Here is a 16,093-nt window from a genome sequence, read left to right as displayed (position 1 = left end):
TGCAGCCACCACCCTCACTCAGAGTTCAGCGATCACCCAACAAGGTTTTCTTCCTTGTTGCATTTGCTCTAGCTGTTTTCCAAAGGGTTGGATCCCAAACCCACAAGCAACCACAAGCAAGGAGTTTTTTTCCTCCTTATTTTCGTTAAGGCAGGCGAGACAAATACTTTTGAACAGATATTCCTGAGCATTTATTTCCTCCTGTCTCTGTCCCTTCTTGCCTTCACCTGGATTTACCTCTTCACCTCCTTCCTTCCTTGATGAGATTGGCTGAGGTTGCAAGAAGGCAAAGTTGTCAGATGAGCCTGTCTCCAGCCCATGGGATTTTCCTCCTTAAGGGAACCAGGTTCAGCAGTTCCAGGTGCTTCCATGGGACACAATAATGGCTTGAGACTGGAAGATCCCTGCATTGAGGTGTGGGTTTGCTATCTCGTGTCCCACATACAGGACAGTCACCAATCTGCATCTTCTTCCACCCCAGTACCATGATTTTGTCTGGTGGCACCATACAAAACAGTCACAGAGTGGGAACTGAGTGAGAATCATCTCTGTTGGGTCAGACCTAGCGGTGACAGGGACAACCAGGTTGAACACAAGCCCACAGTGACTATGATTCTATGATTCCTGGGGAGCACAGCAAATCAGCTCTGAGTGCTGTGCTCAGGCTGGACACTAAGAAAGTCTTCACTGGGAGGGTGGTTTGGCCCTGGGACAGGCCACCCGAGAGGTGGGAGGTGTTCATCCTTGGAGGTTTCTTGAGACTTGGTCCCATAAAACCATAGCCACCCTGATCTAGCACTAGCAGCAGTCCTGCTGTGAGCAGAAGGCTGGCCTAGAGACCTCCAGAGATCCTGTCCCACTGGAGAGGGCAAGAGCATCTCTAAGTCATAGAATCACAGAATCACCAGGTTGGAAGAGACCCATCGGATCATGGAGTCCAACCGTTCCCATCAATCACTAATCCATGTCCCTCAGTCCACCCGGCCCTTTAACCCCTCCAGGGAAGGGGACTCAACCCCCTCCCTGGGCAGCCTCAGACAGGGACCAATCACCCTTTCCGTGAAAAAATTTTTCCTAATGCCCAGCCTGAACCTCCCCGGCGGAGCTTGAGGCCATTCCCCCTTGTCCTGTCCCCTGTCCCTTGGGAGAAGAGCCCAGCTCCCTCCTCTCCACAACCTCCTCTCAGGGAGTTGCAGAGAGCAATGAGGTCTCCCCTCAGCCTCCTCTTCTCCAGGATAAACACCCCCAGCTCTCTCAGTCTGTCCTACTCAAAGCAGAGGTGCTCCACAGGACCCCATCACCCCACGGGACAATCCATAAATCCAGGTGCTCCAGCACCAAATCTTCACTGGTTCAAAGGGGATGTTGAATTTTTGTCCTTTAGAGCATCTAGGATCCCTTTTTTCCAGCGAGATTAAGACAAAAGCAACGCCTTCTCAGTGATGCACAACGAGCCCAGGCACTCATTTAAACAGTTATATGCGATATTGTTTAATTGAAGTTACAACAGGATAAATGTACAATTCGGAATCAACATGCTAATTTCTAAACGCAATTGAACCTGTAAACCATGCAGTCCATGTTTTAGTCAGTCCATCTCTTCTTTTCTTCTCTTCATCAGTAGCTCTGCTAGTGAGTTTTTAGGAAAAAAAAAAAAGAGAAGTTCCCTTTAAAGTTAAACCTAATTTACTATTTTTTCCCCTTATTGTGCAACGACTTGTGCAAAAAAAGCTGTTTTCACCACATTAGTTTACAAAATCATGTCCTTCCCCCCCCAACAAGAAAAAAATAAAGAGAAAAGGCAACACAAGCAGCCAGAGGACAGGGAGGGATGGGGAGGAGGGATGGGGAGAAGGGGTGGGGAGGAGGGCTTGGATGTGTTTTCATGTCAAAAGAAAATCAGAGGGATGAGCCAAGGCAGAAAGGAATGGGAAGTGGATTCCAGCAGCCCAACCCTGAGCTGCTTGCAGAGGTTTTGGGGTGCTGCGCCTGGAGCTGGAGAAGCTGCAGGTGGGTGGATGCTCATTCCAACCAAAACTTCTCCAAGTCCTGTCCTGAGGACCAAGCGTGAGCAGAGCAGAGCAGCAGCAGCTTTGGAGATGAAGCCCATCAACTCCTCCCCAGGTCACACCCTGAAGCTCCTCCTCTCCATCCAGCATTTTTGGGGTGAATCCCACCCAGAACACAGTGTATTGGGGTCATCAAAGCCGGTGGCAGAGGTGGCCTCATCTTGAAGTCAGATGGATTTGTGAGCTGAGTTCCTTTTGAGCTCCCCGCACCCTACAACACAAGTCAGGCTTGGGGGGGGACACAGACACACGGGTTTATGGGCACCACGAAGCCGTAAGAAACGGGGCGCAGAGACTCCCAGCAACCCCACGGTGTCCAGGGATGGGATGTGATCCCAGGCAGGGTGTGGGAGGGTGGTTGGATGCTCCAAATTCCACTTGATGGTGAGAAAAAAGCACCAAACCCAACGCAGAAGGGTGGAGAGAGGTAGGAAGCAACCAAAGATGTCTCAACAGGGTTTGAAGGGATGCTGGAGGGATTCCTACCACAAATCTCCCTCAGTTGCCACTTCCCATCATTGTTACCTTGGGGGGTAAAGGATTTTATCCCAAAAAACGCTTCGGTGCAAGAGGTGCGGACAGCAGCCAGTGCCACCAGAGCGGTCCCAGCTCCATCTCAGCCTCCACACACCTTGCCAAGAATTTGAGGCCAGCACGCAACCACCTCCAAACCTCCCTTTTCAGAGCAGCCAAGTTTTGAAGCAAAACCAAACCAAACCAGCCCCTCTGACAAAGCACTGGCCAGCTTCTCCCCCATGCCGCATCGCCTGGAGTCGTGGTTGGATGGAGAACAAAGTGCAACATTGCTACGAGCATCTGACTTGAACTCCAGCCTTTGGGATAAGAAAACCACCCGGAAAAACCTCTGCAAATGCACTCGTGTCCAACACAGGCTCTTCCCACAACGTTTAGGCAGAGCCTGGGCTGCAACTTAGCGCATTAGAGACCTCATGGAAAATTATTTCCCCCTCCCTAGGCTGCTTTGCAAAGCCCTTGAAGATTATAAAGAAGATGAGATGCGTGGATCCTTCTCAGGAAGCCAAACTTTCCTTTTTTTTTTTTTAATTCATAATTCTTCTACCCACTACGTTTGCCGGGTTGGGGAACGACCCAGCCTTTTCTGCAGCCAAAAAGAACCCAAAGGAAGGTTCAAGGTATGGAGATGGAGGTGTTAATAGCAGCGTTATTTGGTTTGGGGGTTGAAATCTTCCACAACAGAGCGGGTTCTGCTCCTATTTCCCACCCCCCTTTGTAAATTTATAGCAAGAACCTCTCCCTCCTAAGCAATCCCATCCGTATTGGACCACACCAATCATTAGGAAGAGATTTAGAGGGGATTTTAAACATCTTCCAGGGCTTTTTGAGCAATCTGTTTCAAAGATTAATTTTTATTTTGAAGGGATGGGACTGCATCGCGCAGAACAAAAAGTTAATTAGGACCAGAGCACCAAAAATGCCATTTTTCATCCCGTTCTGTGACTTGCGGTTAGGTGCTTGACCTCCGAAATCAGAAACTCCCTGAAATCTCTTCCCTCGGCCGAGTTTGACTTTCCCAGCAGTGAGTCCCAAGCGCCAGAAGCTGGTTTGAAGGATTCCAAGCTCGGATTCTCCAAACAGAGCTTGAAGGAGCGAGGAAATCCCTTCTGGGCAGGCAGGGCAGCGCCGTGTGGCTCGTCTCCGAACTAAAGCTCAGCGGAGACGGGTGGGAAAGCTCAACTATGGGATGGAGAAGGTTGGAAAGGCGCCGGCGTCTCTGAAACAAGGTCTTGCCCTGAGCTCCAGCTGCTTTGGGAATTTTATCTGGGAATAACTTGTGCAATGCGATACAGGGGTCATCCCTTAGGGGAAAAGAAGTGGAATTTCAAGGCAGCGGCACAGCTGGACGCGTTTTTCCGCTCGCACCGACAGCACGAAGCCTGTTCCCGGTGTCTCGGTGAGCGGAGGCGATGCTGCCGGGCGCTGCCTGCTCCTCCTCCCTCCATCCTTGCACGGAGGGAAGAAAAAGCCTCCCGGCTGCAAAGGCACCACCTCGCCCGGCAGCCCAGCCAGCGGCTGACAAAAGCGATTAAAAATTGTGTTTGACAGCCTAGCCTCCCACTAATAAAACCTGGAAATGCCAGAGCGCCTTATTTGTCATGCTCGCTGGTGCTCAGTGGTGCCGTTGCCAGCATCTGTAGCAGCTTGATTTTGAAGGATTTTTAAAGTGCTTCTTACTATTTAATGGCCCTCAACTGAAAAGTCCCGTGGACCAGAGCTTCTGCTGCTACCTTCACATAGTTAGGAGTTTTGTTTCACTCTCCATTCTCTTGGTAGCAGCTCTGAACCATCCCACCTGCTTTTGCATCCCCTTCACACTCCTGGCCCCACATCTCTCCCACAGTGGGATGGGGAGGAGGAATAGAAGTGCCTCGTGGTCCTCAGGCTCAGGGGATGCATGGAGGGCTGAGGGGTCTCCCATCACTGCCAGGACCATAAGGAGGGCTCCGCTTCCTTTCCCCAGCGATTCAGAGTCCTATCAGCGTCCAGCAAGCTGGACTATTTTAGCTTCTTGGGATGCCAACGCGGAGCTGGGGATTCCCTGGGGCTCACCGGGGATGTGGTGAAGCCACCAGGCTGGTTCACGCTTAGCTCCAGCATCATGGAGTGCAGGAATGCGATCCCAGCAGGGAATGGACTAAGCTCGTTTCCACTTGTCGCTCCAAAAACTGGGTCACCTGTATTCTATGATTCTATGATAGATTTATCTTCAAAGATAGTCCCTTTCTGGCCTTTGCTGGGTCACCTGTAGATGTATCTACAAGGGGGTCCCTCTATGGCCTTTGCCTGATCATCTACAGACGTATCTACCAAGACAATCCCTTTCTTGCCACACCAACCTTCATTCAGCTGCTTCTTCCCTCCATCCTTCATACATGTATTTCAAAGAGGAGTTGAGAAGAAAGCAACCTCTGATCCCCTCTCCCAAAAGCGAGGAACCGTAAAGCCACGTTTAGCTCTTCCCTCCTCTCCATGCAAATAATCCCCTGGTCCTCATGGCTGGAGACTGCTGGGGTGGCAGCCCCACAACGTGCCTATTGACTTAATTAACACAGAAGGTAATCAAAAAAAGAAAACAACAAATCAAGTATATGCCCTTTGTGCATCCAGAGCTTGAACATCAGAAGAGCTCCCAAGGCACGAACCACCCAGCAAAAAGTGCACATGGTCAGAGAGCAAAGGGATTGAATGGACCAAGAAAACGCTGCTGCACTTCTGCAAATATGATGCTTGTACACGCCCTGCCCCTTCACAGCGTTCAGAGTCGGCACCCAGGGAGAGGAACAAGAAGGAACCCTGTTCCATGGGCAACAAACCCCTCCTCTGCCTCCAGGAGAGGTTTGAGAGCCGAGCACCCAGCGCTGTTGAACAAGGCGGGGAAACGGGTACGGCTTGTGGCTCTTCTGGAGCCGTAACACACACCGGGGAGACTCTAATTCCCTTTAACACACCAGGGAGACTCCAATTCCCTTTAACATCAGCGTTCTGGGAGGTGAGGGAACCAGCTGGCTAAGCTTTCATCTGCAGTAATTAGAGTCAAAAGGGGAACAAGAAGATAAGGGCAAAAATCCCCTCTCTCTGTAACCTGAACCTTGGGATTCAAGTCCTGTTGGGAGAGTTACCATCCTCCTCAAGGCTGTCTTGACTTGAGCAGAGGATGTTTGGGCACCTCCAGAAGAGAGAGGGGAATTTTGACCCTAGGCACTTTCTGAGCCGGGGGCTCCATGGGGCATCACTTGCTTGAGGGACCTCCAGGAGGTTCCCGCTTGGTCTCCTGGCTGGTGGTGGGTTTGTAGGGTCATTCTTGTGCAAGGCCAGGGCACACGTGGGATGCAGAAGGACTTCCCCTCATTGCACTGTGTCAGGAGGAGAGGGAAAACGGGACATCAGCATGGAAAAAGAAAAGGTGCAAGGAGAAGAGAAGAACCTGAACGGAGTGCTCTGGACACCAAGAGAGCCCAGCCAGCCTTCGCGCCACCCCTGCTGAGCATCCCTCCTCTCCTGCTGGATTCCAGCAGCACCATCACAGCCAAATCTAATCAACGAGGCAGCTCCTGAAGCCCTTCGACATCCAGTGCAGGTCCAAAAGCCATCAGTAGGATCTAGAGGTGGAGCTCTGGGGGTGGCTACGGTGACGTGGGAAAGGGTTGGAGCTCCAGCGATCTACAGCCTGTGGTGGAAATCAGCCCTTCTAGGAAAAAGAAGAAAGGTGGGAAGTCAATTTGCCTCTTTTCCTGCCTACATCCAACACGCAAGTTGGCAAGACAAGCTCATGAGCGACCTTCTTCCAAAATACCTGCTCCTTGTACCAGAGCCCATGAAAAAACCTGAAATCACAACTCCTCCCTCTATTTTGTCTTCCGTGACTGAATAAGTTAACGAAAGGAAGCCAAGAACATAAGTCGGGGTGTGAACTTCTCCTTCAGGCTTCAGGATTTACTTTATAAACCCCTGAAAATAGGAGTTTATAACAGGACACTCCTGCCACCACCTACACAAGCCGTGCCGCCTCTCTTCCCGGGATCGTTTGCCAAGGAACCTTTTGTCATCAGGGTAGGTTTCATGAATACTATACAGGCGAATAAAAAAATACATATATTCTCTTTGAACAAGAATCCCAAGTCCAGGCGTGCGGAAGGCTGAGGCGCAGGAGGTCTCCGTGTCCCTCACGAGTGATGGCTGTTGATCAGGCTGCGGAGCTGCTTGGCCACGGTGTCGATCAGCTTCTGTTTGTCCCTCTCGTTTTTCCGAAACTGGGCAAAAACGTTGTTTTTTCGGCTCGTGTCTCTCATCCTGCGTAGAGTAGAAACAGGTTATGGCACAGGTATCGTCGCAGCCAAGCCCCGCGAAGGAACTGCATGTCAAGAGCCCATGTTAAGGCTCTGATCGTAGAGCAGAGAACGGTTTGAGTTGGAAGGGACCTTAATGATCATCCAGTTCCAACCTCCTGCCAATGGCAGAGACACTTTCCACTCCATCAGGTTGCTCCAAGCCCCATCCAACCTGGCCTTGAACACCTCCAGGGATGGGGCATCTAATACTTCTGTGGGCAACCTGGGCCAGGTCCTGACCACCACATTTCCTCCTAAGATCTCACCTCAATCTCCTCTCTTTCAGCTGAAAACCACTTCCCCTCGTCCCATCCCTGCTCTCCCTGATAAAAAGCCCCTCCCCAGCTTTCCTGTAGGTCACTGTGGGGTCTACCTCTAACACCAAAGTACATGAAACCCAAAACCTCTCGTTCTCCCAGACCACTTTTGCTATGTCCCGCACGTCATCTCATGAAATCGTAAATCAAAGAATCACCAGGTTGGAAAGACCCATCGGATCATCGAGTCCAACCATTCCTATCAAATACTAAACCGTGCTCCTCAGTAATATGAGGACGGAATTAAACACGTAGCATCAAGTCCACAGCATTAAGGATTCTTAGTTGAAATATGGCCCAGAGATGCAACTTCTGGAGTAGCCAGGAAGGTTCAGAGCTGTGAACTTAAAATATTACACAATATCCTGTAAATTATATTAAAGGAAGTAGTGGAGCCCCCATCCCTGGAGGTGCTCAAAAAACTGTGTAGAAATGGCTCTTCAGGACATGGCTTAGCAGGCACGGTGGGGTTGTGTTGATGGTTGGACTTGATGACCTTAGAGGTCTTTTCCAGCCCTAACAATTCTATGAAAGAATCCAGCACAGGTTTCCTCATAGTAAAAAACTTCAGATTTGTATTTTACTAAAATGACATCTAATACACAAAGTAGTGCATTGGTCTCCACGAGGAAGCCAGAGGCAAGAAGAGTGAGTGGTGGGATGGGACATGAAGGCAAAGCTGGTGCAGCTCCATCTCTCTTGGCCATGCAAAGCTGGGGGGTTCATGCATGCTTGGATTTATGTATTTTGGGGTGGATGCAGATCTCGTTGCATGCTCCCAAGCGTCAGCTTTGCACAGGCAGGGAAAGATACCAGCCCAACAGGGGTCAACCCTGCAACAGCTCTTGAAGGCATCAGTCTCAGCATCCAACCCACTGGTTCTCAGCCAGCGCCGCTGTTTCATAAGACCACAATTTGTAAATGATTTTCTCAGTAAATCAGATCTGGCAGAGGCTGGTGGCTTTGGATGACCCATACAAGCCTGTTCTGGGCTTTGAGACCTCAATGAAGCATCCAAGTGACTGGGACGCAGCGCTTGAGGGTAAGGAGGCTCTACAGAGGGTTCTGAACAGGCTGGACCCACAGGCTGTGACCAGTGGGATGAGGTTCAACAAGGCCAAGTGCCGGGACCTGCACTTGGGTCACAACAACCCTGAGCAGCTCCAGGCTTGGGGAAGAACAGCTGGAAAGCTGCCTGGAGGAGAAGGACCTGGGGGTGTTGGTTGAACATGAGCCAGCAGTGGCCCAGGTGGCCAAGAAGGCCAACGGCACCTTGGCTTGGATCAGAAACAGCGTGGCCAGCAGGAGCAGGGAAGGGATTGTGCCCTCAGACTTGGTGCTGGTGAGGCCACATCTTGAATCCTGGGTTTAGTTTTAGGCCCCTCAAACCAAGAAAGACCTTGAGGGGCTGGAGCGCGTCCAGAGAAGGGAACAGAGCTGGGGAAGGGGCTGGAGAAAAAGGGTTATGTGAGGTGGCTGAGGGACCTGGGGTTGTTTTGTCTGGAGAAAAGGAGGCTGAGGGGAGACCTTCTCACTGTCTACAACTCCCTGAAAGGAGGTTGTGGTGAGGTGGGGGTTGGTCCCAAGTGACAGGTGATAGGACGAAAGGAAATCACCTCAAGCTGCACCAGAGCAGGTTCAGATTGGATATCAGGAAAAATGTCTCCAAGGAAAGTGTTCTGGGGCCCTGGCAGAGGCTGCCCAGGGAGGTGGTGGAGTCTCCATCCCTGGAGGGGTTTAAAAGCCGGGTACATGATGTGCTCAGGGATCTGGTTTAGTGGGGGACAGGTAGGGTTGGACTTGATGATCTCAAAGGTCTTCTCCAACCAAGCCATTCTGTGATTCTACGAGAGTCCCTGGGAAGCTGGCACTTCATCAGACCAAGGGGCTTTGGAGTCAATCAGGCCAAAATTAAACCTCTTGAAACTTATTTAACCAATTAAAGCCCCAAAATGCAGGCTTTTCATGCTTCAAACTTCCTAAAAAGAGCCAGAGGGAACCTGAAATGTTTCCAAAAACATTCAGCTTAGAACTGGAAACAAGGATAACAACTTTATCCCAAAGGCTAATCTGTTAGTGTTAAAAGTGCCCAAAGACACAGGGTTACAATCGAGCTGCTTTCCCAACAGTAACAGGATACCCTGAAGCACTTTTATCTAGAAAAATAAGTATGATTTGTTTTCCTTTCTCAATTTTTTTTTAACTCAAGCAGGTTGCCAGCTGCTCCACGACGAGAACCAGGGTGCGATCGCATCGATGGGAAGCAGGGTTTTTGAGTCACACAGGTTAGATGTGTCCCAGTATCTAGAATTTTGGAGATAATCACCCTCCTGTGGGACACCCGCTGCTCCAGCAGCACTCTAAGGCTCCAGTGGGTATCCAAGCCCTTTATCAAGAGGGCTGAGGGTTCTGTTACTATTTCACAGGTGACGTGGGGACATCTGAAGGGCTGAAAATAACCCTGCACCTTCAGAAACCTCCACCCAACTCTGGACCCATCACTCTCCATCACTGACTGCTGCCAGTACCCCCAGGTAACGTGTTGAGAATTTACAGCAGAGCATCCTCTTCCCTATGAGCCCTCACATCCTGGGCATCCTTGGAGCCATCTCTGATTCCACGGGACATGGGTTGGAAGAGACCTTAAAGATCATCTAGTTCCAACCCCCCTGCCATGGGCAGGGACATCTCCCACTGGACCAGGTGCTCAAAGCTTCATCCAAGCTGGCCTTGAGCACCTCCAGGGATGGGGCAGCCACCACTGCTCTGGGCAACCTGGGCCAGGGCCTCCCCACCCTCACAGGAAAACATTTCCTCCTCAGATCTCATCTCCATCTCCCCTTTTGCAGCTCAAAACGATTTCCCTCATCCTGTCCTTGCACTTTCTGATCAAGACCCCTCTCCAGCTTTCAGTGCTGGAAGTTGCTCTAAGGTCTTCCTGCAGCTTTCTCTCCTCCAGCATGAACAACCCCAACTCTCTCAGCCTGGCCTTGTCTGGAAGGTCCTCCAGCTCTCGGATCATTTCCATGGCCTCTTCTGGACTTGCTCCAACAGCTCCATGTCCTTCTAGTAGAAATGCTGGCCTCTTTCTTTCCCTGGCTACAGGAAAATCCCAGTCTGTGAGGAAGCGGTGCCTCCAGCCACCAGGAATATCACCTTTGGAAGAAGGTGGCAACACTTCTGAGCAGCTAAAGGGCTCTTTGGAGGAGCGACACTTTAATTCTTTTATTTATTTCTTTTATTTCTGTGTGAGTTTAGGGACCAGTTTTGTAACATGGTCCCTGAGTGTTAGCGCAAGGATTAAATGTAAGAGAAAGGGAAAGAGAGAGCTCTGTGCTGTCCCCACCCCTGTCAACAAACACCACCCTCAACAGAGCCCAGCTTTGTTTAAATTAATCTATAAGAAAAAAAGAAGCAAGAGAGTAAAAGCTCCTCTTTTAGCTCTAATTAGTGCATTTGAGACGATAAAGTTACCGGAGGGAACGGTTTCAAAGGCAGCTTGCATTTAGATCATTTAGTGCTCCATTTAAATCAAACAATAAAGTCACTGCAAGGTGAGGGTAAAAGCCCAAGCAAGCAGCATACTTACACTCGTGATATCCTAGGAGAGATGTGTGATTAGGAAAAGAGATAACGAGGAAAACAGGTTACAAAACGAACCAGCGGATCAGAATTTCATGTCGCCTCGGTGGCAAAAGCCTATGGAAAGGGTTGGGGAGGTGGGCTTGGAGGGGACATGCCTGAAGCTACAGGTCAGCGCAAAGTCTTGGTGGAGCTGGAGGTGGTGGATCATAGAATCATAGAATCACCAGGTTGGAAGAGACCCACCAGACCACTGAGTCCAACCATTCCTATCAAAACACTAAAACCATGTCCCTCAGCACCTCGTCCACCCAGCCCTTAAACCCCTCCAGGGAAGAGGACTCAACCCCCTCCCTGCGCAGCCTCTGCCAGTGCCCAATGACCCTTTCCGAGAAAATTTTTTCCTGATGCCTAGCCTGACCCTCCCCTGGTGGAGCTTGAGGCCATTCCCTCTCGTCCTGTCCCCTGTCCCCTGGGAGAAGAGCCCAGCTCCCTCCTCTCCACAACCTCCTTTCAGGTAATTGGAGAGAGCAATGAGGTCTCCCCAGAGTCTTCTCTTCTCCAGGCTAAACACCCCCAGCTCCCTCAGCCGTTCCTAATAAGACCTGTTCTCATAAGACCATGATGCATGGAGACTCCCCAAAGGGCGTGAAGCCCAAGCGGGGACAGGGCAGAGCCCAGCGGATCATGCAGGCGATGCCGTGTGGGGGATGTCACACCACGAGGATGCAGAAGATGCAGGTGCCAAGCTGGTGACACCACCAGGGCTACCTCCAGGAAGCAAAGAGGACATGTAAAGGTCTCCCTTTGAATGAGATCCTTTTTGGGGAGAAGGTCAGCAAGCCAAGAGAGGGTTTGGGGCTTTTTGATAACAACACCAAGCATGGATGCTGAGTGCTGGGGAAAATCATAGAATCATAGAGTGCTTTGGGTTGGAAGGGATCTCAAAGCCCATCCAGCTCCAACCCCACGGCCACGGGCAGGGACACTTCCCAGACCAGGTTGCTCCAAGTCCCATCCTACCTGGCCTTGAACACCTCCAGGGATGGGGCAGCCACGACTTCTCTGGGCAACCTGGGCCAGTCTCTTCTGAAAAATTTCTTCTAAGGTCTAACCTAAACCTTCCCCCTTCTGGTTCAAAGCCATCCTCCCTATGAGAGCCTGGAGGTCTCACCAGTGAAATGGTATCAGGGCCACCTCATAGACTAATAGAATGTCCTGAGCTGGAAGGGATGCACAAGGATCATCAAGTCCCTGCATAGGACAACCCAACATCCACAACGTGACTCTGAGGGCATCATTCCAATCCTTCTGGAATATCACCCAGGCAGGATGGGCGATTGGTGGCACGTCTCGCCCACGTCCTAGAGGGGTTACAAGCAAAGCAAATCCCACTCTTTGGGTCTGCAGCAAACTCATGAACTTTTCCTCCTTGCTGCTTGGCTCGTAGAGCTGGCCCAAAGCTCCTTGCTGTGCTTCAGGAAGGATCCCAAAGCCCTGCAGAGACCACATGGTGCTCACCCAGTGCGTCCTGGCACTGCTCCTCAGCATAGCTCCAGGGCTTGGAGTGAAGCTGTGCAGAGCACATGATCTAAAGGCTTCAAAGAGGCTCAGATCCAACCTTAACAAAGAGCATGTTCTTGCTAAGGGCGAGCCTTGGAGGACAGAGCCACCTAAAGATGTGGTTCTTGTCTAAGCACTTAGCACTTGATCCCCTCCATGGATCCAACAGAATGGAGATCTGGGTGCCAGCAAATTTGAAATTTGGGGCCTTGAGATCCAACCCTGCAGTGAAATCTGCTCTAAGACAAGGAAAACTCAACTTACAAGTGAAGCAAAAGACAAATCTTCAGCCAAGTCTCTGCATTTTGACACAAAACCTGGAATTCAGCTTAGGGGAATGAAAGGATTTTTCTATCTGAGCTCCTACTGCCCACTCAGGGTGAAAGCTTCGCTCATTGGATCACAAGCAGCCTTCTTCTACCCAGACTGCTCCATCCATGCACAACACGTGATGGAATGAGCTTCTCAAACCTGCACCTTCCCAAAATGCGATGGGGGTGAAAACCTGTCCCGGATATCTGGACCCACACTCACTTTTCCAGCAGGATGAGGGCTGTCATTGGGTTCACGCGGAGATACTTGCACGTGGGTTGCCCGTAGTCAGCCAAATATGTTGACCAGTCCCACTGGATGAACAGATCCAAGAGCTGCAGCAGCCACCGGGAAGGAAAAACAAACAGAAAGAGAAGAGTTGAAAAAGCTGGTGAGAAAGCAGGAGGGTCAGCTGGGAGCTGGCAAAGGTCATAGAATCACAGAACAGTTTGGGTTGGAAGGGACCTTAAAGTCCACTCAGATCCATCCATGGCAGGGACACCTCCCACTGGATCAGGTTGCTCCAAGCCCCATCCAACCTGGCCTTGAACACCTCCAGGGATGGGGCAGCCACCACTGCTCTGGGCAACCTGGGCCAGGGCCTCCTCACCCTCACAGAAAAACATTTCTTCCTGAGATCTCACCTCAATCTCCCCTCTCACAGCTTCAAACCATTCCCCCTCATCCTATCCCTGCGATCACCGATCAAGAGCCCCTCCCCAGTTTTTCTGCAGGACCGACTCCACAAGGTTTTCTCATCACGCTCGCTCCATCTCAACATCTTCCTGGTTCTTTGTAAGCATCTCAAATGACATGAGTTCCTCAGGGAGGTGCGGGTCCATCCAGGAGCTCAGGGTTTATCTTAGGTGAATGCAGCTACTGGAGGAGACTGGGAGTCCCAGGTGGTTTCCAAGCTGTTAGAGAAACCATTGCCAACCCCAGGAGCACAGGAAGGAAAAAGGAGATTCATTGAGTGCCCATGACTGTCCCAGACACCCAAAATTCACACCTGAAGCCCTTCATCTCCAGAAAGGACCCCTCTGGGAGCCCATTCAGGCAAGGGATCAGCAAACAACACCCCAGCTTTCCTAAATGCCCTCTTCCACCCCACCTTTTCATAGAAGGGTAGAATCACCAGGTTGGAAAAGACCCACGGGATCATCAGAATCATAGAATCACTAGGTTGGAAAAGACCCACCAGATCATCAAGTCCAACCACTCCCATCAATCACTAACCCATATCCCTCAGCACCTCATCCACCTGTCCCTTAAACCCCTCCAGGGAAGGGGACTCAACCCCCTCCCTGGGCAGCCTCGGACAGGGACCTATGATCCTTTCTGTGAAAATTTTTTTCCTAATGTCCATCCTTAGTTTCCTTAAAATACCTCAACAGGACCTCCCACGTCTTTCCCACAGGAGGATTTCCTCGCTCCTAAGAGAACTTGCCTCTCCACCCACCCACTGAGGATGGATGAGATGCAGGCTTCGTCTCCATCGTCTGAAACAGGTTAATTAGGAGCGGCTGAGCTCCCCCCTGACCGTTCCGCCTTGGAGAGCCGCTGTGACCACTCTATTGCAGGACAGGCTGCCAAACACACCGACGTCTTCATCGCCCGCGTCTGCACGTCCCGGCGCCCACCGCCAAAGCCCGGAGAAGAAGGACCATCCCACAGCCAAGCCAAGACCATAGAGGGCTCATTGTCCCCGCGTCTCCATGGTTTTCCTGGAGCCTCCAACCCTGTTTAACAACACATCCCGCCCCGCCAAGAAGGGGATTTGGCTCCTCCGAGACCTCAAGGTACAAAACAAAAATGTGCAACAAGATTCTTTTTGACTATGTAGGTCAGGGCAAAGAAAACAAGCTGTCGGGAACAATCCCTCAGGCTGGCGGGGGGGACGGATTAGCCGGGACCTAAGAGGGCTTTTCCAGCCCTCGGTCCCGCTCGGCTTTGTACGGAGGGTCCATTGTGTTAACTACAAACCCGAGTTGAACATCATCGACAGGAGGTTTTTTAATTCCAAAGGGCACCTTCAAGAGACAACCTTAAATATGATTTCACAGGCTCTTTTCAGGCAACACAGCAGGGCCAAAGCTCTTCTATGGGATTTGCCGGCCGCTGTGGGAAGCTGCGTGGTTGTACAGCCTAAATCGGATACCCCCCAACGCACTCAAGTCCTCTTGCTGGTGGCCCCTGGCGGGAGCTGAACGTGCCTCTGGCAAAGCCCAAACAAAGCAGCACGAGTTATTGCCAGAGAAAGGGCACGGCCGGACCGTCAAGAGGCCAGGTGGCTTCATGGGGAGTGGAAATAAAGCTCCAGGAGAAAGGGAGAAAAGAAGAACCAGAATACAATCGTAGAATCATAGAATCACCAGGTTGGAAAAGACCCATCGGGTCATCAAATCCAACCATTCCCATCAGTCACTAAACTACGACCCTCAGCACCTCGTCCATCCGCCTATTAAAACCTCTCCAGGGAAAGGGACTCAACCCCCTCCCTGGGCAGCCTCGGACAGGGACCAATCACCCTTGCCGGGAAAAATTTTTTCCTGATGTCCAGCCTGACCCTCCCCTGGTGGAGCTTGAGGCCATTCCCTCTCGTCCTGTCCCCTGTCCCTTGGGAGAAGAGCCCAGCTCCCTCCTCTCCACAACCTCCTCTCAGGGAGTTGGAGAGAGCAAGGAGGTCTCCCCTCAGCCTCCTCTTCTCCAGGCTAAACACCCCCAGCTCTCTCAGCCGCTCCTCTTCTTCTCCAGCCCCTGCCCAGCTTCATTGCTCTTCTCTGGACTCGCTCCAGAGCCTCAACATCCTTCTTGTGGGGAGGGGCCCAGAACTGACCCCAGGATTCGAGGAGCGGTCTCCCCAGGGCCGAGTCCAGAGGGAGAAGAACCTCCCTGGACCTGCTGGCCGCACCGTTTCTGATCCAAGCCAAGATGCCCTTGGCCTTCTTGGCCCCCTGGGCCCCTGCTGGCTCCTGTTCAACCAACACCCCCAGGTCCCTCTCCTCCAGGCAGCTTTACAGCCAGACTTCTCCTAGTCTGTACCACTGCATAGGAGGCGATGGTTTAGAAATGGATTAAGAGAAGAAGAAATTATAGAATCATTAAGATTCACTCCTAAGATCACCCAATTCAACATCACGGTGCCAACTAAAACATGTTTGAATGCTCACTTCAGCTGCAGGAACATCTCAACCACGATAAACTTCAGGGCATAAACAAATAGCACTTAATAATACTGCTCAGAAAGTCCTTGCTGCTTCTGCCTCTTCAAAACAATCCTTACTGAGCTTTGTCTGTATACGAGCACTATTTCCAAGGTTCATAGAACCATGGAATTGTTAATGTTGGAAAAGATCTCTAAGATCATCCAGTACCATCAGCC

General features: G+C 51.1%; 1 protein-coding gene across 7 annotated transcripts in view; it reads right to left on the bottom strand.

Moving 5' to 3' along the window:
- Positions 1-1,472: 1,472 nt before the first annotated feature.
- The window catches only part of EXOC6B (exocyst complex component 6B), a 304,572-nt gene continuing 289,951 nt past the window's right edge, over positions 1,473-16,093 (bottom strand). For 6 of the 7 annotated variants that reach the window (XM_069856623.1, XM_069856625.1, XM_069856627.1 and 3 more), the window contains 2 exons: positions 12,934-13,046; positions 1,473-6,899 (listed from right to left, as the gene is read on the bottom strand). In XM_069856623.1, coding sequence (XP_069712724.1) covers positions 6,773-6,899; positions 12,934-13,046 — 240 coding nt within the window. In that variant the 3' untranslated portion in view covers positions 1,473-6,772. The remainder of the gene's footprint in view (positions 6,900-12,933; positions 13,047-16,093) is intronic. The other variant, XR_011337398.1, reaches the window with a different exon arrangement.

The sequence above is a fragment of the Phaenicophaeus curvirostris genome, chromosome 4 (genome assembly GCF_032191515.1).
Source record: "Phaenicophaeus curvirostris isolate KB17595 chromosome 4, BPBGC_Pcur_1.0, whole genome shotgun sequence".
NCBI lineage: Eukaryota > Metazoa > Chordata > Aves > Cuculiformes > Cuculidae > Phaenicophaeus > Phaenicophaeus curvirostris.
This window is presented reverse-complemented; position numbering and strand designations above follow the sequence as displayed.